The 26,183-nt window shown below is 43.0% G+C and overlaps 1 protein-coding gene across 1 annotated transcript in view; it reads left to right on the plus strand.

The window, feature by feature from the left end:
- LOC309550548 (C4b-binding protein alpha chain-like) overlaps nucleotides 1-26,183 on the plus strand; it is a gene marked incomplete at its 3' end in the record, with an annotated part of 114,328 nt that overhangs the window by 41,519 nt on the left and 46,626 nt on the right. Inside the window, exon 2 of the mRNA XM_082250902.1 lies at nucleotides 19,296-19,466. Within this exon, the coding sequence (XP_082107028.1) occupies nucleotides 19,296-19,466 (171 nt within the window). The remainder of the gene's footprint in view (nucleotides 1-19,295; nucleotides 19,467-26,183) is intronic.

The raw sequence follows: 26,183 nt of genomic DNA on the forward strand, positions 1-26,183 counted from the left end.
TTCCCAAGAATTGTGGGAAAAAATTACAACTTCAAAAAACTCCCCATGCCTCTTAATAAATACCCTGGAATGTCTACTTTCCAAAAAGGGGTCATTTGGGGGGTATTTGTACTGTCCTGACATTTCAGGGCCTCAAGAAATGAGATAGGCCGTCGGTATATCAGCTGTGATCAATTTTCAATGATTGGCACCATAGCTTGTAGACTCTATAACCTTCACATAGACTAAATAATAACCACTAATTTGGGTTATTTTTACCAAAGATATGTAGAAGTATAAATTTTGGCCCAAATTTATGAAGAAAAATTACTTATTTGCAAAATTTTATAGTAGAAACTAAAACAAAATGTGTTTTTTTTTCAAAATTTTTGCTCTTTTTTCACTTATATCGCAAAAAAACAAAACAAAACAGTAGTGATTAAATACGAAGAAAAGAAAGCTCTATTTGTGTGGAAAAAAAATGATAAAAAATTTGATTGGGTACAGCGTTGTATGACTGAATAATTATCATTCAAAGTGTGAGAGCACTGAAAGCTGAAAATTGGTCTGGGCAGGAAGGGGGTGTAACTGCTCTGTATGGAAGTGGTTAAGTTGTTATGTGTTTATTGGGTGTGTCTCTCCCATTGTGGGCCTCCTAGGTGTGCATTCCCATTGTTGATTGAGTTAATTGAGTCACCTATTTTTTCTGTCTGTTGGCTAAGTTGGCTAACTCGTGGAGGTTTCTATGATGGTATTAGCGTCAACTCATTATCAAAAACTTTGTGTGATGCTTTGGGTAAAAATTTGGTTTTATTGTTCTTGTGGTAACTAACCTACTTTTGAAGTGTATAAAAACCTTTATTTCTGTTCAAAAAAGAGTCCATTCCTTTGGATTTTACCTCAACATCTTGTCTGTGTACAAGGCTGGGGGTAAAGTGCTGGTGTTAGCTATTGGTCTGCTGAAACAGTTTGGAGGGCAGGAGGCAACCAAGCAGGGTACCAAGTGTTCCATCACAACCCTAGACTGTGATTCCAAGTGGAAACAAAATCAAACACGGAGATACTTTAACCACTTGCCGACTGCTCACAGTAATATTACTGCGGCAGTGCGGCTCTCCTGGGTCCAGCGACGTAGACCTACGTCGCTGGATTCCTAGTGATTCCAGCGGCACGCGTGCGCGACCGGAGGCTCGCTCCTGCTGTGTTTAGACACAGCGGGAGTCGGGCCGGAGGAGGAGAGGCGGCGATTGCCGCTTCCATTCCCCGATCGTCGGGGAAACTGTGAGAAGACCCGCATGCTTATGTAAACAAAGCAGACGGGTCTTCTCAGTGACAGACAGGAGGAGATCACTAGATTCAGCATAGCTGAACCTTCGATCTCTCTGCCTGTCACAGAACCCCCCCCCCCCAAACATGTCAGTAAGCATGAGGCATACATTTAACCCATTGATCACCCACAGGGTTAACCCCTTCCCTGCCAGTGTCATTATTACAGTGACAGTGCATATTTTTAGCACTGATTACTGTAATAATGTCACTGGTCCCCCCAAAAGTGTCAAAAATGTCAGGAGCTAGATCTGTCTGCCTCAATGTCGCAGTCCCGCTAAAAATCGCAGATCGGTGCCATTACTAGTAAAAAAAAAAACAATAAAAACATAAATCTTTCCCGTAGTTAGTAAACGCGATAACTTTTGCGCAAACCAATCAAAATACGCTTATTGCGATTTTTTTTTTTACCAAAAATATGTAGCAGAGAACAAATTGGCCTAAAATGTTAAAAAAATTGGATTTTTTATTTTTTCTTGGGGGAATGTCATATAGCAGAATGTGAAATATATTGTTTTTTTTTTTTTTTTTTTTTTTTTCAAAATTGTTGCTCTTTTTTTGTTTATAGCGCAAAAATTAAATATCACACAGGTGATCAAATACCACCAACAGAAAGCTCTATTTGTGGGAAAAAAAAGGACATCAATTTCGTTTGGGTACAGCGTCGCACATACCCGCATTTGTCCGCTAAAGTAACGCAGTGCCGAATCGCAAAATAGGGCCTAGTCAGAAAGGGGGCAAATCCTTCCGGGGCTAAAGTGATTAATTCAGTAATTTTTGCAGGGTCTGGTGTGGACCCAGACTTTGGTGTGGACTTTTCCTTCAAGTTTTGTAAACTGTACATGAAATAGACGCTGTATTGTGTCTCCCAACATTTCCTTATATATAAATGTCTCTTACCAATCCACAAGTCACCTGCCTTTAGTTCATGAGTATCTGGAATTGGGAAGAAAGCACATAAATGAGTTTGTCAAAAACCTTAAGAGATCAGCAATATTCTCTTTGAGATCTGAGTGGAGGCCTTTGGGTGCTAAGAAAACAATATAAACAAGTGAGCAACACACTCCCACACCAAATCTCATTTCCATAATATTTTATTAGGGAAGTTCAGAGAGCCAAGAACAGGTAGATAACAATTTTACATGGGCCCAACAGCCTACTGATATGCCTGAGTCACATAACCATAACAGTGGTTAAACAATTTAACTCAAAGAAAGGATAATGTAAAACAAAACAGTAAAGAGTTGTAAATACTACAGCATTATAAAGGTTATAGAATGAGCATGAGTTTTGAATCTCAGAGGCCAGTAAGGCCTAAATCTATAGAAAAGTCAGACGCATAATGACAATGACTATAGTGTGGGTCGAACTGACTTCTTGAGACACGAGGGGTTGGTTGGGTAAGTTTCAATAAAGTAATAAAGGGATGGGGTTTGCGGGAAGGTGAATTCCACGGGGTGAAGGTTATTCATTTTTAAGGGTAATTTCGATATTGGCAGTCCAGCTAGCCATCTTGATTAAATCTATCGGTTGCTCATATACGGGTACTGGAAGATTGGGGGGAGACCACACCAAATCTCATAGAGAGAGAGTCAAATATCCCCTTAGGGCTTAAAAAAAATGTGAAAATGTTCAGGCAAAATTACTCTACTTTTTCATCTAAATTGTAGAGGGTAGGGGTGTAAAATAAATGCTCAGAACTCTCCCATAAGATGAATTCCTCAGTTACTTTCTGTAGCTTCTGGGACTCTGTACTTACAAACTACTTCTGATAACACTTTTTACTGTGGCCTTTGCAGTAGCATTTGCCACTGGCCAAACTTCTGGCCACCCAGAAAACATGTCCATATAGACAAGTGCATACTTGTAAGATCATGACTTGGGCATCTGGATTTATATTTTTGTAATCTCTGGAAGGGATGTTCAGCTTTTGGTAACACCTTTGGTAACAGGGAAAACAAGAAGCGGTATATTATATAAACAATTGTGGTGAATCCTGGCGCTATCCCATGCTCATTTACTAAGGGAGCCATAACTACTTGTGACTGAGGACACATGTGTCAAGCTGGAGGGAAAAGAGTAGCTGGCAAACATAAAAGATCACACTTTACCAAAGTCCTCTTTCATAAAAAGTTACCTCCCACTGTTGGCCACTTGTTCTTGGGTCCTCAAAGTTTAATTATTAATCCCAGCTCTACTAGCCCAGAACTAGGGTGGAATCTGTGAGTTGCACAGACCCCGCAAGTGTCCGGGGCTGTAATGCAGCATTCTTAATAGCCTGGTCTGCTTCAATGTGTACATTTTAATGTTAATATGGCTACCTCAGCAAGAAGCTGGAAGGCAGAAGACAGCCAATCAATTAACTTAGCATGCTTGATTGGTTTACCTGCTGAAGTAAAAAATGTCTAGCCCTTCAAATGGAACCAAAAACATGCCCAAACCACAAACAAAACCCCAAAAGCTCTCTAGTTCTCTACTATCTATACACATGTATACTCTTTTAATATCTCACAGGCTTTGCTAAAGCATGGAGCTCTGCTTCTTGAGCTGGGGAAAAAGAATCCAATGACTCTGAATACAGAAGGTTCCTTCTGGGTGATAACTGCATATTCAGTATGGGTCTTGCCATCCTCGGTATAAAACCGGGATCAAATCTACAAAAATCAAAGTCAAATATTTGGGTCTTCAGGGAGTGTGTCCTGCACTGGGCTCACACCAGCTGACTCCTACGTCATCAATTTAACACATTATTTTTTTTGTCTCCAGCCTCCTCCAATACAGGCAATAAGGTGGCTGGGATCAATGGTACAACTTTTTCACTGTTAGATTTGTACATAAGCAACAATAAAAATTCATATTTTGTAAACCTTTCAGTAGACAAATATTTTGTTTGGATGTTTGGGATATTTTTTGCACAGAATGTGGGACCATTAAAGATAAATAATTGACCAAAATAATGTCTGTAAATTTGTCTTGCATACAACTACTGCTCTGATATAGCTGGGTGAACCCTTCATTACATGAAATATATCTCAATGGCTTGTTTTTTTTTTTTTCTGTCATGCTCTTTGTGTAAGAATGTTTCAAAAAGGCAACCTTTTCCTGGCAATACTAAAATTCTCTTTGCTTGTTGTTGTTGTTTCATTTAGCAAGATAATACAATTCCTTATTTTCCATCTTACATATTTTCCTGATGTCACAAAATAATATATAGCAATACTGTGTGGTCATACAGTGATGTTTGAAAATCCAAAGTTTTTCTTGAGCTTACCCCTGCAAGTCGAAGGAAAAGGGACACATCATTTCACAATCCACACATTCTGCTTTAGATTTCAAAAATAAAAATAAATAAAAACTAAAAGTACCAACAATCTGTATATGAAAGAACCGAAAAAATCATCAGCCAGATCAAAAAATAAAAGACAGCTGGCTGCAGGTGACTTCTATCTTAGGAGAGTGTGCAGAGTTGGCATGATTGGTCTGTTATAGTTTAATTTTTTTTTATGTAATCTTAATTTATGTTAAACATTTATAAAACATTTATACAGACAAAAGAGAAAAAACAAAACACCATTACAAATCCTCAAAACGTTCAACTGTTCATTGAGAAAAAGAGAAGGAACAGCAAAAAGAAACAAAAAAGGTGAAAAAGATGAAAAAAGCGTGTGTGTGGGGGTGGACGTTTATTGGTCTGTAATTCTCTAGCACAGTGGTTCTCAAATCCGGTCCTCGGGACCCACCAACAGGCCAGGTTTGCAAGATAACTAAATTACATCACAGGTGATCTCATTTGCTTCTCAGTGATTGCAGTATTCTAGTCTGCATCCCCCAAGGTAATACTTAAAATCTGGCCTGTTAGTGGGTCCCGAGGACCGGATTTGAGAACCACTGCTCTAGCACAGCAAGATAAAGTAAAGATTCAAATCAAAGTAAAGACACAATGAGCAAAAATTGGAAATTCAAAATGACCTTCTCTCCATTCAGCAGGAGACTATAAACTCCTATTCGCTATTCTATGATAGATCCATGGTTCCCATTTACCATAGACCTCTTCAAGTCTATTACTATAGGTATAGACCCATTTCTCATATTCCACGATATCTTCAACCTGTTTCACCCAATGTTCTATAGTGGGCACTTGTTGGTTTTTCCAAAAGACTGGAATTTGTCTTTTAGTTGCATCTAACAAGTGTGGGACTATACTCTTTTTATATGCCCTGATGGAGCTTTAAGTGCCATGAAAAAGGCACTGCACAGGGTCATCCTGAATCAGGACCATGGTTGTTTCAAATATTAAATTCCTAAGCTCTACCCAGAATGGCCTAATCTTGGGGAATTCTCACCAAATATGGATATGGGATCCCTGTAGCCCGCAACCCCGCCAGCATCTATCCGAGGCTGAGGGGTATCCAATAGCCAACATCTTCAGGACCCTGTACCACCTAGACAGAAATGTATAATTAGTCTTCTGTATTTTAGTACATATCGAAGATGTATGTGCCAATCTTAGTATATTTGGTTTCTGTAGATCAATAAACTGGATGTCCAACTCTGTTTCCCACTCCCCAAAAAAAATCTAAGGCCTGTGGATACATTATGTTTATTTAGCAGTTTATAAGAGGTACATAGCAAGCCTCTGTCTGGAAGCTCTTTATACCAAAGAGATTCAAAGCTGGTGAGAGATTCTAATACTGCGATTAATGCGTGCTAATTCCCCCGTAGTTGAGCTGTACAGAAGTGCTATAATTGTTTCTATCTCCAGGCATCCATTGGAAATTCACCATACAGTATACCTCTCTAAGGTCCCTCAACGGGGGCAATTCCCTGTTCCACATAAACTTAAGGCAGCTAGTGTCTCTTGTCAGTTGCCCAAGATTTAAAAAAAGACAGTGTGTAACTTAAAGTTAGCTCCCTTTCATTAAATTTTTCCTCACATCACTTAATAATCCCCTGTGTAGTGATCCTGATATCTCCCCTCTAGAGATCTTTTGTGAAGATGTCTTGGTCGGGCTACAAATATAGTTTGGAGCCTCATTCTCCATCTCTTATTTGGTGGTTTAGCATTATTTAAGACTAGACATATCAGTACTTGTATCCAAAGGTGTAATGTTGATGGCTCGGATGTCCTACCATTGCCTCACCCACAAAGTGTAGTACTTCAATTCCTTTGGACTTTGTTGCCTTAAGATGCTTCTCCCTACATATTTTTTTATTCACTTGGTTTGTCTTTTCAGTTTGACTTGTATTCTGACACCTCCAATTTTGTAGCTCTTCCATATCTGACTTTTTCAATAAAAAGTTTGAAACATAAAAAAAGACAGTGACTCACCTGGGGGGAACCAACAGAAACCACCCAACGATAGTAGAGGGGAAGTTAATGGAGTGAAAGCAATTTTTTTAATAATTGAGTCCCATAGAGTTGGGAAGCCCCCTGAAAGGATACAGAACACACGGGGCTTGAGCTAAAGCACGGCCCGCCAGTGAATCTTTGACCATTCTTCTAGAAGCGCATTAGTGAGCTCAGGCACTGATGTTAGACGAGAAGGCCTGGCTCGCAGCCTCCACTCTAATTCATGCCAAAGGTGTTACATCAGGTTGAAGTCAGGATTGTGTGCAGGCCAGTCAAGTTTCTCCACCCCAAACTTGCTCATCTATGCCTTTATTGACCTTGCTTTGTGCACTGGTGCGAAGTGATGTTGGAACAGGAAGAGGCCATCCCCAAACTGTTCCCACAAAGTTGGGAGCATGAAATTGTCCAACATGTCTTGGTATGCTGACAGAACTAAGGGGCCAAGCCTAACCCCTGAAAAACAACCCCACACCATAATCCCCCCTCCACCAAATGATTTGGACCAGTGCACAAAGCAGGGTCCATAAAGACATGAATGAGTGAGTTTGGGGTGGAGGAACTTGACTGGCCTGCACTGAGTTCTGACCTCAACCCGATAGAACTTCTTTGGGATGAATTACAGCGCAGCCTGCGAGACAGGCCTTCTTGTCCACATCAGTGCCGGACCTCACAAATGCACTTCTGGAAGAATGGTTAAACATTCCCATAGACACACTCCTAAACCTTGTGGACAGCCTTCCCAGAAGAGTTGAAGCTGTTATAGGTGCAAAGGGTGGGCCAACTCAATATTGAACCCTACGGACTAAGATGCCATTAAAGAGGTTGTAAACCCTTTTTTTTTCTTTTTCCCCCTGCAAGAGAAACACATAATGAACTAGTATGCATCGCATACTAGCTCATTATGAAATACTTACCTTAGAACGAGCCCCCGCCGTGCCGCCCGCTTAGCTGTATGGCGGGTGACATGTCCAGTTGCCCGTCTTCGGGGATCGCGGCATCCGGCCATCTGATTGGCCGGAGCCGTGGTGACGTCACTCCTGTGCACGCGCGCGGGAGCCGACGGTCACGGCACGGAGTTCTGAAGGAACGGCATGCGCCAGTGATGTCACTGGATGCATCTAAGGTAAATATCTCCTAAACGGTTCATGTTTAGGAGATATTTACAGTACCTATAGGTAAGCCTTATTACAGGCTTACCTATAGGTACAAGTGTCAGAGGAAGGTTTACTTCCTCTTTAAAGTTCATGTGCGTGTAAAGGCAGGCGTCCCAATACTTTTGGTAATATAGTGTATTTTCTAGTGCTCCTCTTGCGCTGGGCATTTTTTAGGGTCTCTTACCTTTAGGCCCTGTTCACACCTGAGCATTTTTCAGCTCGTAAAATGCTCATCTCTGAAGTTTCAAAACGCCCAACAAGCAAAATTCCATTCATTTCAATGGCCCCTGTTCACATATGAGCGTTTTGTCACCTGAGGCAAAATGCCTGAAGCTCAAAAAACCACAAGAGTTTATTTTTTGGCAGATTACAAGTGTTTTTGTTAGATGTCAATGCCTGCAAAAAACGTCTGAAAAAACGCCTGGAAAAAATGCCTGAAAAAAGCCCAAAGAAATGCCTGAAAATGATACGCTCAAGTGTGAATGGAGCCTTAATTCCCTTACTTAATTTAATGCCCATAATGACTGGAAAGTCTTCTCTCTTCTTTACATGTGCCTATATCCTCTTGCCTCTAAACTACTATTAGGGCAGATGTGTGCTTCATATAACCTGTTATCAGCACTATTCTTCCCTTTCTTATCTATAATCCTCTGATGGACAGTAGACAGTGACAACATAACATATAACCACCAATCAATACAGTTCGATTAAGGGGAGCAAAATAATCCTGAAAAAGCCTTCTCAATAAAGGAAGTCTGATCACTCAAATGTAAGCAAAGGACTTACCTCAGCCGCCTGATTATCAGAAATTCCCAGAACGTCTCAAGATCCTCATTTTGGATTCTCAGGGTCACCTGTAAATCCCCCCCTAGGCAAAGCTTGTCAACTGTTCCAGAAATGTTATAGATAGGCAACTCCTATCCTCATACTGATTAGTAGTTCCAAATGAATATTAACTACGGCAGTAGTGAAGAGACACAAAAGATACACTCAGCATCTTTCCAAATCACTGTTCTGTTTATTCAATGTAATTAAAGGTTTTTTTATACACATGATTGCGTAGGCGTCACATTAATATTACAATTGTACTTTTATGGTAACAAGGGACGTAACATAGGCAGGCCAAATTCTAATCAGGACATTATTAGTGCCGTGTGCACAATGAGTCCCATGTGCAATACATAGGCAAATCATACAAAATAGAATACAATTATACACAGAGTTTACAATTTCCTTTACAATTGTTACAACATTACATAGAAACATTTCTAAAAACATGAATATATGCAATACATAAAGGACCTCCCTTAACCACTTACTGACCACCCAACGACTATTTACGTCTGCCGTTTAAAGCTAAATACCGGGGTTATGGCAACAGATAGCTGCCATAACCCCAGTATTTTTTTTAAACGGTGGGCGGTCAGCTTTCAGGTAAGGGTGGTCCCAGCGGCGGATTTGCCGTGGGATCAGCCTTACAGTGTGGCGGAAGAGGTGCCCCCCTTCCGCTGCGTTTCGGCCGTTTTTTCAGCTTACCGGACCCGCCGGCAGTGGGGAAAGCAATCCAGTCCCGGATCCTCTTAGACAGGAAGTCGAGTGAGGGCAAGATGGCCCTCACTCTACTCTATGGTCTTGGAGGACCGGAGCGACGTCAAACGTCGTTGCCCAGCAACCGGCTTGAAGAGCCGATTTTTTTTATACCATTTTTTTTTCTTTTTTAGTGTACTTGTGAGATCTGAGGACTTTATGACCCCAGATCTCACAATAAAGAGGTCCTGTCATTTCTATTTCTATTACAAGGAATGTTTACATTCCTTGTAATAGGAATAAAAATGATCATTTTTTTTTTTTAAACTGTGTAAAAATCAAAAATAATAAATAAAATAAATAGGGGGAAAAAAAATTAAAGCACCCTGTCCCCGTTAGCTCACACGCAGAAGCAAACGCATATGCAAGTCCTGCCCACATATGTAAATGGTGTTCAAACCACACATGTGAGGTATCGCAGCGATCGTTAGAGCGAGAGCAATAATTTGAGCCCTAGACCTCCTCTGTAACTCTAAGCTGGTAACCTATAGACATTTTTAAAATGTCGCCTATGGGGATTTTTAAGTACCAAAGTTTGTCGCCATTCCACGAGCGCAATTTTGAAGCATGACATGTTGGGTATCTATTTACTCTGTGTAACATTATTTTTCACATTATGGAAAAAAATTGGGCTAACTTTACTATTTTCTTATTTTTAAATTCAAAAAAGTTAATTTTTTCCAAAAAAAAATTGCATTTGGAAGACCACTGCGCAAATACAGTGTGATAAAAAATATTGCAACAATCTCCATTTTATTCTATAGGGTCTCTGCTAAAAAAATATATATAATGTTTGGGGGTTCTAAATCGTTTTCTAGCAAAAAAAAAAAAAATTATTTTAGCTTGTAAACACCAAGTGTCAAAAATAGGCCCAGTCTTAACCACTTCCCGCCCGCCCTATTACAAAATGACGGCGGGAATGTGGTTGTGTTATCCTGACGGGACGTCATATGACGGCGGCAGGATAACACAGCTCTGGGCGCCCCCCGGGGGCGCGCAGAGCGGCGATCGGTGATGCGAGGTGTCAGTCTGACACCCTGCATCTCCAATCTCGGTAAAGAGACTACTGACGTAGCTCTTTACCATGTGATCAGCCGTGTCCAATCACGGCTGGTCACATCGTAAACAGGAAAAGCCGTTGATCGGCTTTCCTTAGTTCGTGCCTGACAGGCACGAGTAAAGGAGCGCCGATCGGCGGCTCCCCTGACATGGGGGGGGTCGGCACTGGTAATCAGATCATTGATTACCAGTGCAGACCCTCGGGGGGGGGGGGGATGCCACTAGATCCACCAGGGATGCCCACTATGACCCCAGGGATGCCCACTATGACCCCAGGGATGCCCACTATGGCCACCAGGGATGGCAATCAGGGCTCAGGGAGCCCCCCATTGCCCTCCCCATCAGTGATGCCCACCAGTGTCCTCCCTATCAGTGCTGCCCACAAGTGCCCATCATTGCCATCCTTTAGTGTCGCCCACCAGTGCCCATTATTGCCAACCAGTGCCGCCTATCAGTGCCCATTAGTGCCCATCAGTGCCGCCCGTCAGTGCCGATCAGTGCCGCCCATCAGTGCCCATCAGTGCCCACCAGTGCCACCTATCAGTGCCCATTAGTGCCCGTCAGTGCCACCTATCAGTGCCCGTCAGTGCCACCTATCAGTGTCCATCAATGCTGCCTATCAGTGCCCAGCAGTGCCGCCTATCAGTGCCCACCAATGCTGCATATCTGTGCTACCTATCAGTGCCACATATCAGTGCCGCCTATCAGTGCCACCTATCAGTGCCACCCCATCACTGCCACCCCATCAGTGCCTCCGCATCAGTGCCTGCCAGTGCAGTCTCATCAGTGCTCATCAGTGCAGGAAAAAACATAGTTATTTACAAAATTGTATAACATAAACAAAAAATTTTTTTTTTTTTTTCAAACTTTCCGGTCTTTTTTTATTTGTTTAGCAAAAAGTAAAAATCGCACAGGTGATCAAATACCACCAAAAGAAAGCTCTATTTGTGGGGGGAAAATGACATAAATTTGGTGTAAGTACAGTGTTGCATGACCGTGCAATTGTCATTCAAAATGCAACAGCGCTAAAAGGGGATAATTGGCCTGGGCAGGAAGGGAGGGAAGTGCCCTGTATTAAGTGGTTAAAGAGGTTAAATACCTTCCATAGAGTATATGGTGCCAACACATATCCACATACTAGATTCAATTCCTAAACCCTATTGATAGGTAGGTGTCCTCCGTGGGCAGGCAATTCCTCAACATGTTTCTCTGGAGTAACCTGTTTCTTCAGGAGGGGTGCTACAAATAAAGAATTAAACATTTCAAAGTACAAAGTAATTACTACACTAAATAAACTATGTAAAGCACACAACAACATGTCACCCACAAAGTCAAGGGAGTCCAACACCAAACAAAGGAGGGTACAATAATCTGCTCAAATGCATGTGTTAAATGCACCCTGGGGGGCAGGTGTGGGAATAAAACAAAATGGCAAGCAATTGAACAGTTATAAAAAAAAGGCCTTAATATTAACGCCAATCCATATCACCACGATAACCAAAAATAAAAAACAAAAAACACAAAAAAAAAAGGAAAAAAGCTACAATACCCACCTAATAAGATGGATGGGCTCATCAAGATATTAGAACAATTTTAGATGGTAAAAAGACCATATATTCATAAAAAAACATTATATACTGTGTATATATATATATATATATATATATATATATATATATATATATATATATATATATATATATATATATATATACTGTATACAGTGCATTGCGAAAGTATTTGGCCCCCTTGAACTTTTCGACCTTTTGCCACATTTCAGGCTTCAAGCATAAAGATATAAAACTCTAATTTTTTGTGAAGAATCAACAACAAGTGGGACACAATCATGAAGTGGAATGAAATTTATTGGATATTTCAAACTTTTTTAACAATTAAAAAAACTGAAAAATATGGCGTGCAAAATTATTCAGCCCCCTTAAGTTAATACTTTGTAGCGCCACCTTTTGCTGCGATTACAGCTGTAAGTCGCTTGGGGTATGTCTCTATCAGTTTTGCACATCGAGAGACTGAAATTTTTGCCCATTCCTCCTTGCAAAACAGCTCGAGCTCAGTGAGGTTGGATAGAGCGTTTGTGAACAGCAGTTTTCAGTTCTTTCCACAGATTCTCGATTGGATTCAGGTCTGGACTTTGACTTGGCCATTCTAACACCTGGATATGTTTATGTGTGAACCATTCCATTGTAGATTTTGCTTTATGTTTTGGATCATTGTCTTGTTGGAAGACAAATCTGCGTCCCAGTCTCAGGTCTTTTGCAGACTCCATCAGGTTTTCTTCCAGAATGGACCCATCAATTTTAACCATCTTTCTTGTCCCTGCTGAAGAAAAGCAGGCCCAAACCATGATGCTGCCACCACAGTGTTTGACAGTGGGGATGGTGTGTTCAGGGTCATGAGCTGTGTAGCTGCTAAACATAACGTTTTGCATTGTTGCCAAAAAATTCGATTTTGGTTTCATCTGACCAGAGCCCCTTCTTCCACATGTTTGGTGTCTCCCAGGTGGCTTGTGGCAAACTTTAAACAACACTTTTTATGGATATCTTTAAGAAATGTCTTTCTTCTTGCCACTCTTCCATAAAGGCCAGATTTGTGCAGTATACGACTGATTGTTGTCCTATGGACAGAGTCTCCCACCTCAGCTGTAGATCTCTGCAGTTCATCCAGAGTGATCATGGGCCTCTTGGCTGCATCTCTGATCAGTCTTCTCCTTGTATGAGCTGAAAGTTTAGAGGGACGGCCAGGTCTTCGTAGATTTGCAGTGGTCTGATACTCCTTCCATTTCTATATTTTCGCTTGCACAGTGCTCCTTGGAATGTTTAAAGCTTGGGAAATCTTTTTGTATCCAAATCCGGCTTTAAACTTCACCACAACAGTATCTCGGACCTGCCTGGTGTGTTCCTTGTTCTTCATGATGCTCTCTGCGCTTTAAACGGACCTCTGAGACTATCACAGTGCAGGTGCATTTATACGGAGACTTGATTACACACAGGTGGATTCTATTTATCATCATTAGTCATTTAGGTCAACATTGGATCATTCAGAGATCCTCACTGAACTTCTGGAGAGAGTTTGCTGCACTGAAAGTAAAGGAGCTGAATAATTTTGCACGCCAAATTTTTCAGATCTTTTATTTGTTAAAAAAGTTTGAAATATCTAATAAATTTCGTTCCACTTCATGATTGTGTCCCACTTGTTGTTGATTCTTCACAAAAAATTACAGGTTTATATCTTTAAGTTTGAAGCCTGAAATGTGGCAAAAAATTGCAAGGTTCAAGGGGGCCGAATACTTTTGCAAGGCACTGTGTATATATATATATATATATATATATATATATATATATATATATATATACACTGTATATACATACACACACACACACACAGTATAATATATACAGTATCCCACAAAAGTGAGTACACCCCTAACTTTTTTTGTAAAGATTTTATTCTATCTTTTCATGTGACAACACTGAAGAAATGGCACTTTGCTACAATGTAAAGTAGTGAGTGTACAGCTTGTATAACAGTGTAAATTTGCTGTCCCCTCAAAATAACTCAACACACAGCCATTAATGTCTAAACCGCTGGAAACAAAAGTGAGTACACCCCAAAGTGAAAATGTGCAAATTGAGCCCAATTTTCCCTCCCCGGTGTCATGTGACTCGGTAGTGTTACAAGATCTCAGGTGTGAATGGGGAGCAGATGTGTTCAATTTGGTGTTATCGCTCTCACTTTCTCATACTGGTTACTGGAAGTTTAACATGGCACCTCATGGCAAAGAGCTCTCTGAGGATCTGAAAAAAATAATGTTTTGCTCTACATGAAGATGGCCTAGGCTATAAGAAGATTGCCAAGACCCTGAAACTGAGCTGCAGCACGGTGGCCAAGACCATAAAGTGGTTTAACCAGACAGGTTCCACTCAGAACAGCCTCACCACAGTCGACCAAAGAGGCTGAGTGCACGTGCTCAGCGTCAAATCCAGAGGTTGTCTTTGGGAAATAGACGTATGAGTGCTGCCAGCATTGCTGCAGAGGTTGAAGGGGTGGGGGGGTCAGCCTGTCAGTGCTCAGACCATATGCCGCACACTGCATCAAATTGCTCTGCATTGCTGTTCATCTCAGAAGGAAGCCTCTCCTAAAGATGATGTACAAGAAAGCCCACAAACAGTTTGCTGAAGACAAGCAGACTAAGGACATGGATTACTGGAACCATGTCCTGTGGTCTGATGAGACCAAGATAAACTTATTTGGTTCAGATGGTGTCAAGCGTGTGTGGCGGCAACCAGGTGAGGAGTACAAAGACAAGTGTGTCTTGCCTACAGTCAAACGTGGTGGTGGGAGTGTCATGGTCTGGGGCTGTATGAGTGCTGCCGCCACTGGGGAGCTACAGTTCATTGAGGGAACCATGAATTCCAACATGTACTGTGAAGAGCACTGTGCGTTTTGAAGATGTCTTGGTCACTTCATATATGAGATCATTCTTTCAGCCGACCCATCGACAGCTGTACTCCGGATCCAGCATCAGGGAATGCCTAGACCGACAGGTGTCCGACTACATCGGGTTAACGGCCGATGTGGACGCTCTGAGGAGTGATGAACCCCTGGACTACTGGGTGGGCAGGCTTGACCTCTGACCAGAGCTTGCACAATTTGCAATGGAACTGTTAGCTTGCCCCCTGTCCAGTGTCCTGTCCGAAAGGACGCTCAGCGCAGCAGGGAGGGATCGTGACCGATAAGCACACTCGCCTAGCTCACGACAGTGTTGACTACCTCACATTTATAAAAATGAATGAGGCATGGATCTCGGAGGAATTCAACACATGTGACCAGTAGACCATGTTTGATTAAAATTTCTCATGACAGGCCACAAATATCCGCCATCCACCCACAACAATTCCTGGTCCTTGTCTTCGGTAAAAACAGCGGCATAAAAGGCATTTCATGTCCATGGAATGCCTAATTTTTGGGGCCTTTCATGGCCGACAATTATTTAGCCTGTGAATGCCTAATGTACCTTCAGCCACAGAATACTACGTTCTTTGCTGTCAGTTAAACCCATGTGGGCTAATTTTTGGCACCTGGAATGGTCGACACTTACTTCTTTATCCTGTGAATGCCTAATTTTTCAGACTGGAATTGAAAATCAATGGGTCTGTAAACGTTCTGCCAAATTGTGGACCCATTTTACAGACATGTGAATGGACCCTATATGTATTTGACATGTATTTACCGGCTGCTGTCAGTTCTGGCTGATTTAGAAAAAAAAAAATGTTTTTTGCTGAAAAAATAAATACATTTTATGGCAAATTTTACAATAGCAATACTTCTGTTATGACATTGCCCATGTTGTGGGACTATTTGTGCACGGCTAGTAAGTATTTTGTGGCTGCAAATATGACCTGAAGGTTTTTAAAGTTCGCCTGCCATTAAAGTCAATGGGGCCCGCCACAAACTTGCGGTTCGAGAACATTTGAGAAAGTTTGCAGATAACGGTTGCGAACCGCCCCGGCCGATGTTTGTCCATCACTAGTGGGCAATCATGTTGGAACAGGAAGGGGCCATCCCCAAACTGTTCCCACAAAGTTGGGAGCATGAAATCATCCAAAATGTCTTGGTATGCTGACTCCTTAAAAGATCCCTTCACTGGAACTAATGGACAAGCCCAACCTCTGAAAAACAACCCTACACCCTAATACCCCCTCCACCAAATGATTTGGACCAGATCATAAAGCAAGGTCCATAAAGACATGGACCTCAACCTGATATGACACCTTTGGGATGAATTAGAGCAGTGACTGCGAGTCAGGCCTTCTCATCCAACATCAGTACCTGACCTCACAAATGAGCTTCCGGAAGAATGGTCAAACATTCCCATAGACATATTCCTAAACCTTGTGGACAGCCTTCCCAGAACAATTGAAGCTGTTATAGCTGCAAAAGGTGGGACAACTCAATATTGAACCCTACAGACTAAGAGTGGGATGCCATTGAATTTCATATGCATGTAAATGTAGGCGTCCCAATACTTTTGGTAATATGTGTGTGTTATATATATTTGAGTTCAAACTCGACTATTTACTTTAGGCTACAAAGACTATAAAAATCTAAAAAAATCTTTCCATGAAGGCCAACCAACAACAATTCAACCAAGCAGCCATGGTCCAATCAACATATGTAAGCCCGCACCGCCGCTCCCCCCACTGCTGTCTGACCATACAGCCATGAAGGAGATGAATAACTAATTTGCGATTATTGACAGCACTGGTCTTGAGCACCAGGAACTTGCTGGAGACTTATAATGATATGTCCATTGTCCAGTTTTATTACCACATGAGAAAGCTGTAAAAACTATCTTTGGATATTACCTTTTTTTTCTACCTTCCTCATGAAGGGGTTAATTTTTGGTTTTACAGTTATCTAGAAAGACAGATGGACTTGTGGTCTTTATTCACCCCGACTAACTATGTAACAATGTAATGTGCAGCACTGACAGCTCTGACCACCGGCCTAGATGGTGAGAAGGTGACAATAACACAAAGCCAACTTCCTCTCCTCCCCCACACCCCCACATCCTACAAGATAATACCCACCATCATCGCTTTTATTACCATGTTAATAATTCCGTTCACAGACCGATTAAACCATCATCTGTTACTTCTCTATTTAGAAGAATTGAGGAAGCTTAAATTAACTTTAAGTCACAGCTAGAGATCTGCAGCCTGCAAAGCTCATGGTCCCTGCTATTAGAATAATTCTAGTTGCTTCCTATGGGGGCACTCATGTGGGATCGCTCCCACGCCCCGCTCTGTGTGTCCAGAATACACACAGAATGGGGCTCGGCCCAGCCCTCTGCTCCCTCCTCACTGGCTGTGGTTGACAGCCAATGGCTCCTGCTGCTGTGTCTCAACAAATAAAGAGGCAGGGACACAGGGGATCATTCGTTCTCGTGTACATCGGGATCAGGGGGAGCCCCACACTGAAGGTTCTTCTATGCATGAAGGTAAAAAACCTTCAACCTTTACAACCATTTTACTGTAAGACTTTGCACGCCTTTGTTTTGATGCACCTGGAATGTATTAGGATGACTTTAACTGAACAGCAGCAAAGATGAAAACAATCTCTGTATCTCCTTACCCTATCCCTACTGATTACACATTGGCAGCAGTGGCAGAAACCAACAACCCCCCCCCGCGCACAATCTGCTCTTCCACTACCTTCCTCCCCCCTCCCGGGATGGAAGGCATCCTTACCTGCTCCTTCCCCGAGCGCCGCTGTGTGTCTCATCGGCCGTTTGTCCCCTCCTTCTACCTGGCCAATGGCCAGTAAAATCACGTCTCTTTTTAGCCAATCAGGAAAGGGGTCTCATTACCCGCTTCCTGATTGGCTGGGAGGAGAGACAGTGTGATAATAGCGAATATTCATTCGCTATTGTCATACAATTGGTTGTGCTCGGGGGCCTTTCCTGAAGCCTATTAGAGCCTCTGGCTCTAATTACGTGCTTCAAAAAAAAAAAAAAAAAAAACCCCCATTGGTATCCAAGCATCCGGCACCCTACATGTAGATTAGGGGGCCGGACGCATTGATAGGGGGGTGGCGCCCCTGCGCCCCCATTGGACGGGCCACCCCTGGTTGGCAGCTTTCTGAGACACAAGGTAATTTATAGACCATAAAAGTGACCATGCTCTCTGTGTGGGTGGCAATGGCCAAGTCCTTCAATTACATAAGAAATTAGGGGAGGTGAGAGGAGGTTTATTGATGTTGGACAATGAGAAGAGCTGGCTCACAATTGGTGCTCCAATTCATCCCAAAGGTGTTAAGCGGGGCTGAGGCAGAGCTCCATGCATGACACTCAAGTTCCTCCACCCAGCACACCTAAAGGAGCTTGTGTGACATCCCAGTCCAGTACAATGGCCAACAATATGGAGTTGCTCCTCTCTGTGACTTTAACATCCTCCACTCATCTGGGAAGGATTTCTTTTTTGTATGTGTGAGAATGTGCGTCCATTTGTGAGGTCAGGTTCTGATAATGGATGAGAGAACCTGGATCACAAATAGCATTCCAATTCAACCCAAAGGTGTTGAGTAGGGTTGAGGCAGAGCTCCATGCATGACACTCAAATTTCTCCACCCAGCACACCTATAGGAGCTTGTGTGACATCCCATTCCGGTACAATGGCCAACAATATGGAGTTGCTCCCCTCTGTGACTTTAACATCGTCCACTCATCTGGGAAGGCTTTCTTTATTGAGAAAGTGTATGAGAATGTTTGCCCATTTGTGAGGTCAGGTACTGATGTTAGATGCCACAAATGGCATTCAAAATCAAACCAAAGGTGTTTAGCAGGGTTGAGGTCAAGGCACTGTGCAGGGCACTTGAGTTCTTACACACCAGACTGGTCACACTATGCCTTTATGGAGCTGGATTTGTACACAGTGGGTTTTGATCATATAGGTTTAATGGTCGGGTTATATAGCATAGTGAGAATGAGAAGCACACTATCTATTTAAGAAGAAGCTCAGTGGCACTAGTATGTGTTCAGCTCTGTGTACCCAGAAACTGGCTCTGATGACACAACCTGTCCTGACTCACGTATAGGCTGAGACAGCATACTTAAAGGTAAAAAGTATGAAAAACAACTTTTTGACACACACAGCCAATCATCTTCAGATATAGACGTCTATAATATTATCTCAATCCAGTTGAAACCTCAAATAAGAGGAACTGATGTTCTGTTCTATAGTATGAGGAAATTCTTCCTTCTTTTTCATTATTTTACCAAAATCTAATTTAAGTCAAGTCAAATTATTTTGTTTAATTTACAGGAAAATGTCAGAAACCAGATAATGTTGTTACATCTGAAGAGAAGACATTATATAGTGAAGGTGATACATTGAAGGTACAATGTAAGACCGGATACCACCCATCTCCCGACACTATAACATGTGTGAAACGTGGAAGTGACATTGGGTGGGATTATGATCCACAATGTATAGGTGAGTACTATAACATTAAATATAAAAATTGTTATAACACAGATAGTCTCCTTACTGAGAGTGATGCGACAGACCCAACCGGGACAGGGGCTTTTGGAGGAGACTACAGGGTTGCATCTTGTGATACAAAAAAAGAAAAGAGAAGCCTATGCGCTGCTAATCAGGTATCAGATGTGAGAGCAGTAAATATTGAATAAATAAATAAATCTGCCCATGTGAAAAAATTAAGCTAAAGAAAAGAGCAGCCAATTCTGTATTATCACAGAAATACTAAAATTATCAAGACATAAGGGATGAATCGGCGCTGATTTAAAAAATACTGAAGAATAAATAATAATAACTGGGTATCATAAAGATGTAGGCAAGATACTCAATGGACGCATCAATAAACGTGATATGTGTTGAAAGAGAAAAAAAATATATATCTCTACAGAATTGAAAGCGACAAATTGTGTTTCAAAGATTGATGGGTAAAATAAGTGATCCCAGAAGGCAGTTCCTTTGACCTCATGATTCTCATTTGCTCTGACATGCATTGTGATCTGGAAGGTCTTATATAGACAGGTGTGTGGCTTTCCTAATCAAGTCCAATCAGTATAATCAAACACAGCTGGACTCAAATGAAGGTGTAGAACCATCTCAAGGATGATCAGAAGAAATGGAAAGCACCTGAGTTAAATATATGAGTGTCACAGCAAAGGGTCTGAATACTTAGGACCATGTGATATTTCAGTTTTTCTTTTTTAATAAATCTGCAACAATGTCAACAATTCTGTGTTTTTCTGTCAGTATGGGGTGCTATGTGTACATTCATGAGGAAGAAGAATGAACTTAAATGATTTTAGCAAATGGCTGCAATATAACAAAGAGTGAAAAATTTAAGGGGGTCTGAATACTTTCCGTACCCACTGTATATAGTCTTGTGCAATATGTGTTTCAAAATACTGTGAAAAAAGGGGGTGGATCTTCCTACTAGATCATATCCATGTGTGACCAGAAATTATATATAAAAGAGTGACTGATCGTGATATTCCAAAAAAACAAATATGTGACTACGATGTGAAGTCCATATTGTGTTCATGCAGGGTGAGCAAAATATCCAGAAAACAGGGTTGCATCTTGCCTACTGACTATGGGCCCCGGCTTTTGAGGAGGCTCTATTCCTTTGGAGATGTGTGCCTGGGGGACCTTTTGGAGTGGTTTTGATTTGGATTCAGATCCATGTCTCCCCGAAACACACAGACTCTGGGAACCTAGGACCTAGAACCTAGGACCTGGATAAAGAGAGCCTCTGTGCCCAAACCAGAAAGGACTACTTCACCCCCCCCCCCCCCCCCCCAGACTCAGAGGCTCTAAGCAGAAGTTTAACATCAGCTTAAAACAACCTAACTGTTATGTGTAATCTATTGTATAATTCTCCATTGTGTGCCTCCTAGGTGTGGTGCATCCCCATTGTTAAATGAGTCACCTATTGTTTCTGTCTGTCTGCTAATCCTCTTGGAGATGTGATAAGTATTGTGTCCACTTTACCTTGTTACCGAACCATTGTGGGATGTTTATGTGTATGTTCATGGTAATTAATTTACTGTTTAACTGCTTCTGGACTGCCCCACACAGATATACTGCGGCAGAACGGCCCTCCTGCACGAAATCACATATCTGTACATGATTTTTTGCACTAGGTCTGGGGCGTGTATGCGCCGCTTGTGACCCGCTCCTGCTGTGATTGGACACAGTGGGAGCCAATCAGTGGGTTCAGCCAACCCAATGTCGGCCGGGACCCACTGATCCTTCTCAGGAGAGGCAGAACTGCGATCTGTGAGAGGGGAAGATGGAGATCTTGTGTTTCTGCTAAGCAGGAACAATGATCTCTGTCTTCTTCCACTTAAAGCACCTCTCCCACACAGTTATAAAGCATGCCCAGGGAACACATTTAACCCTTTGATCACCCTGGTGATAACCCCTTCCCTGCCAGTGTCATTAGTACTGTGACAGTGCATATTTTTTAGCACTGATCACTGTATTAGTGTCTATGGTCCCCAAAAAAGTGTCAGCCAGGTGTCCATCAATTTTATTTGGGTACAGCATCGCACAAACGTGCAATTGTCAATTAAAGTAACACAGTGCCGAATCGCAAAAAATGGCCTGGTCATTAATGAAGGTAAACCTTCTGGAGCTGAAGTGGTTCATTAGATCACTGTTAACTGTTAGCTGGGAAATCGATTGCTGTTTGAAGTTGGCATTGTCATGCTAATATCCCCAGGAGGGGAACATCCTCCTTGGGGGTATAAAGTATGTGTCTGAGTTTTTATAAAGAGTCCTTCCTTTGGTTTTTACCTCAACATTTTTTATTAATTCTGTTCATAGACGGAAAACATTGTCTGTTACATCTCTGTTTAGAAGAATGGAGGAAGCCCAAATTAGCTTTAGGTCACAGCTAGAGATCTTCAACCTGCAAAGCTCATGGCCCCTGCTATTAGAATAATCCTAGCTCTGACTCAGCGGGGGGACAACTGCAGAGAGACCACTGCTTCCACACAGAGAGCAAGGATTCTTCTCTGCACCATGCTGGCAGGAGACAGAATTTTCTACCCAGGCTGTGGCTGCTTTCCAAAGAAAAGTGATAATAAAGGCTTAGTTTTTTCTTTTTTATATAACAAACATGTCATACTTACCTGCTCTGTGCAAGGGTTTTGCACAGAGCAGCCCAATTTCCATCTTCCCTACCCTCCAGATCCTCCCCTCTTCCCTACCCTCCAGATCCTCCCCTCTTCCCTACCCTCCAGATCCTCCCCTCTTTCCTACCCTCCAGATCCTCCCCTCTTCCCTACCCTCCAGATCCTCCCCTCTTTCCTACCCTCCAGATCCTCCCCTCTTTCCTACCCTCCAGATCCTCCCCTCTTCCCTACCCTCCAGATCCTCCCCTCTTTCCTACCCTCCAGATCCTCCCCTCTTCCCTGCCCTCCAGATCCTCCCCTCTTCCCTACCCTCCAGATCCTCCCCTCTTTCCTACCCTCCAGATCCTCCCCTCTTCCCTACCCTCCAGATCCTCCCCTCTTCCCTACCCTCCAGATCCTCCCCTCTTTCCTACCCTCCAGATCCTCCCCTCTTCCCTGCCCTCCTGATCCTCCCCTCTTTCCTACCCTCCAGATCCTCCCCTCTTTCCTACCCTCCAGATCCTCCCCTCTTTCCTACCCTCCAGATCCTCCCCTCTTTCCTACCCTCCAGATCCTCCCCTCTTTCCTACCCTCCAGATCCTCCCCTTTTTCCTACCCTCCAGATCCTCCCCTTTTTCCTACCCTCCAGATCCTCCCCTTTTTCCTACCCTCCAGATCCCCCCCCCCTTGTCGAGTGCCCACATCCTATGGGGGCACTCATGTGTGCTCGTTTCTGAGCCCCGCTTTGTGTGTCCATAAGACACACAGAACAACTCTTGGCCACACTCTTGCTCCCTCCTCACTGGCTGTGATTGACAACAGCAGGAGCCAATAGCTCTTGCTGCTGTGCCTCAGCCAATGAGGAGGCAGAGACCCGAGGAAGTAGCTGCTCACATGCACATCGCTGGATCAGGATTGGGTGCTGGTAAGTATTAGGGGGGCTGAGGGAGGAGCTTCACACTGAAGGTTTTTCTATGCATGAAGGTAAAAAGCCTTCAACCTTTACAACCACTTTAATTGACTTTTCACACCTTTGTTTTGATGCACCTGGAATGTATTAAGCGGACTTCAACTGTAATCTATCTCTGTATCTCCTTACTCTATCCCTCTGGCTTACAATTTGTCGGCTTTCTGGGACCCACTGTAATTAATATACAATAAAAGTGACCCCGCCTAACATCTGCTGCCTGTGTGGGTGGCAACGGCCAAGTCCCTCTACTACATAAGAAACGAGGGGAGGTAACAAGAATTAGTAACAGCTAACACTGCCAATTTACAGATGTCTGTCTGTGAGAGTATGACAAATGAGGACAACATTGACACCAGTTACAGAAGCTGCTGTAGTAAAACACCACAATATATATGTCTGACATACTACATACATGAATTATATGGACAACATTTGTGGATACCTGGCCATCAACATGTATACGTTGTTGGACATCCCATTCCGATTCCATTCCAATCCCATTAATATTATATTAATATTATACTCTTCTTGGAAGACTTTTCACAAAATTTTGTGAGGTCAGTTATTGATGTTGGACAATGAGAAGAGCTGGCTCACAATTGGTGCTCCAATTCATCCCAAAGGTGTTGAGTAGGGTTGAGGCAGAGCTCCATGCATGACACTCAAGTTCCTCCACCCAGCACACCTATAGGAGCTTGTATGACATCCCATTCCAGTACCATGGCCAATATGGGGTTGCTGCCCTCTGTGACTTTACCATCCTCGACTCATCTGGGAACGCTTTCTTCAAATGTGTGTGTGTGAGAATGTGCACCCATTTGTGAGGTCAGATATTGATGTTGGATGGAAAGACCTGGATCACAAATGGCATTCCAATTCAACCCAAAGGTGTTCAGCAGGGTTGAGATTAGGGCTCTGTGCAGGGCACTCGAGTTCCTCCACACCAAACTGGTCACACTATGTCTTTATGGAGCTGGATTTGTACACAGTGGGTTTTGGTCATATTGGTTTAAAGGTTGTGTTATATCGGATAGTGCGGCACATGAATGAGAAGCAGAGTATCTAATTGTGAAGACACTAAGTGGCACTAGTGTGTGTTCAGCTCTTTTTAACCCAAAAACTGGATCTGATGACGTAACTTGTCCTGACATGAAGGCTGAGAAAGCATGCTTAACCACTTATGGACCAGAAGGATTTGTCCCCTTAATGACCAGGGATTTTTAGTGGGACTGCGACATTGCGGCGGACAGATCGGACCCCTGACTGACATTTTTTACACTTTTGGGAGTACCAGTGACATTACTACAGTAATCGGTGCTAAAAATATGCACTGTTACTGTAATAATGACACTGGCAGGGAAGGGGTTAACACCATGGGCAATCAAAGGGTTAAGTGTGAGCCTAGGGGAGTGATTTCTAACTGTGGGGGGAGGGTCTTGTGAAATGATCATAGAGACCTGTGATCCTATATAGAAGGATCACGGGCGCTCTGTGATCATTTCAGAGAGGAGAATGGTCAGCTGTGTTTACAACACCTGATCGTCCTTCTCTCTCAGCGGGGAGTGATTGTGGGTGCCCAGCGCCAATGGTGGCCGCCGGCCCGTGCATTGGCATCCCTGCGCACTTGCCCTCCAGCACCCCGCATGCGTCCGATGTAGTACTACGTCGTTTCGCGCAGCCGAGCCAGCCTGCTGCAGTAAAACTGCGGCGGGTGGTCGGCAAGTGGTTAAAGGTACATTATGAGAGAAAACTTTTGGCGCACACAGCCAATTATCTTCAGATTTAGACCTCTGTAATATTATCTCAATCCAGTTCAAACCTCAAACAATGATGTTGTCTTCTATAGTAATAGGCCTAAATGATGAATAAATGTGTTTTTTTATTGTAGCACCCTACAAGATAGGTGCTAGGCAAAAGTATAATGGGCCTTGGCTGCCTAACAGCAGGGCCATGATTTTCAGCTGGGATGTCATGTCTCCTAGGTGTTGCTATTGAGACTGGGGAGTCTCCATACTGGCTCCATGAGAGGGTTCTCATTGGACAGTGGAGGAAACCCAATACGTGGCACATTCAGACCTGTATCTACCCCAGAAAGGCAGATTCTGCCACACAGCATTCTGGGAGTGGGTATAAGTTTGAGGGGAGTGCATGACGCAGCATCTTTGGCGGGAAGCAGAGTCCCAGGAGGGAGAGTACGGCTGTCTCTCCTCCTGTCAGAAGGATCGGGTGTTCCAGTTCCAGTCAGCTTGCCTGAGGGAACGCAGAGCTGAGCTGGGCTGCAGAGAGGATTCGGTGTGCCGAGGACCAGCGGAGTAGAGGGGGTCCAGTTTCAGGAAAGCATTCCCAGTTTGTGAGTACTGCAAACTGCCCCTGGGGGTCTGCCTAGTGAGAGGGGACCACTCTGGAGAAGGTCAGAGGGATCCAGGAGCTAGCTAGCTGTAAAGGGGTGCCAGTGTGACCCTGAAGTGTCAAAGGGGATGCCTAGTCAGAGGACCCTGAAGAGTAAAGGGGGCGCCAGCTGTTGGGCCCTGAAGAGTTAAAGTGTACAGTGTGCAGTGTACAGCGTTAAGAGTTCCAGCAGCACACGCAGTTACAGAGAGCTACCTCAGTCAGTGAAGGGATGGAGGGAGCTGTTAACAGGACTTTTGAACTAACCAGAGTATCAAGAGTCAAGTTTCACTACAGTCCAGGACTTTTGGGTTTACCAGAGTGTAAAAAAGTCAAGTTCTAGCACAGTTCAGCAAAATAGCATTTTTCAAGTGCCAGGAAGCATTGGTCGGCATCCAGCTGGTGTCAAGACAGCGCTAACAGGCATTTGTACCTAGTTGAGCCAGAGGAGTATCCCACTCACTCCCTTCTCACATCCCCATTATCAAATAAACAAAGCAAACCAAAGATGCCGGAATGGTCATTGTCTCCAATCTCACACTTGGGTATTCAGCTTAAATGGGCTGAAGGTGTCACCGGTGACCATGGCAGACCCACATCAGGCCAAATGCCTGGAAAAAATGCTACATTATATTTTTTAGTTGGGTGTGTTTTATAGCAGAAAGTAAAAAATATTTTTTTTTTCAAAATTGTCGCTCTTTT

This window comes from Pelophylax lessonae, assembly GCF_965119305.1.
Source record: "Pelophylax lessonae genome assembly, chromosome: 1".
NCBI classification, from domain to species: Eukaryota; Metazoa; Chordata; class Amphibia; order Anura; family Ranidae; genus Pelophylax; species Pelophylax lessonae.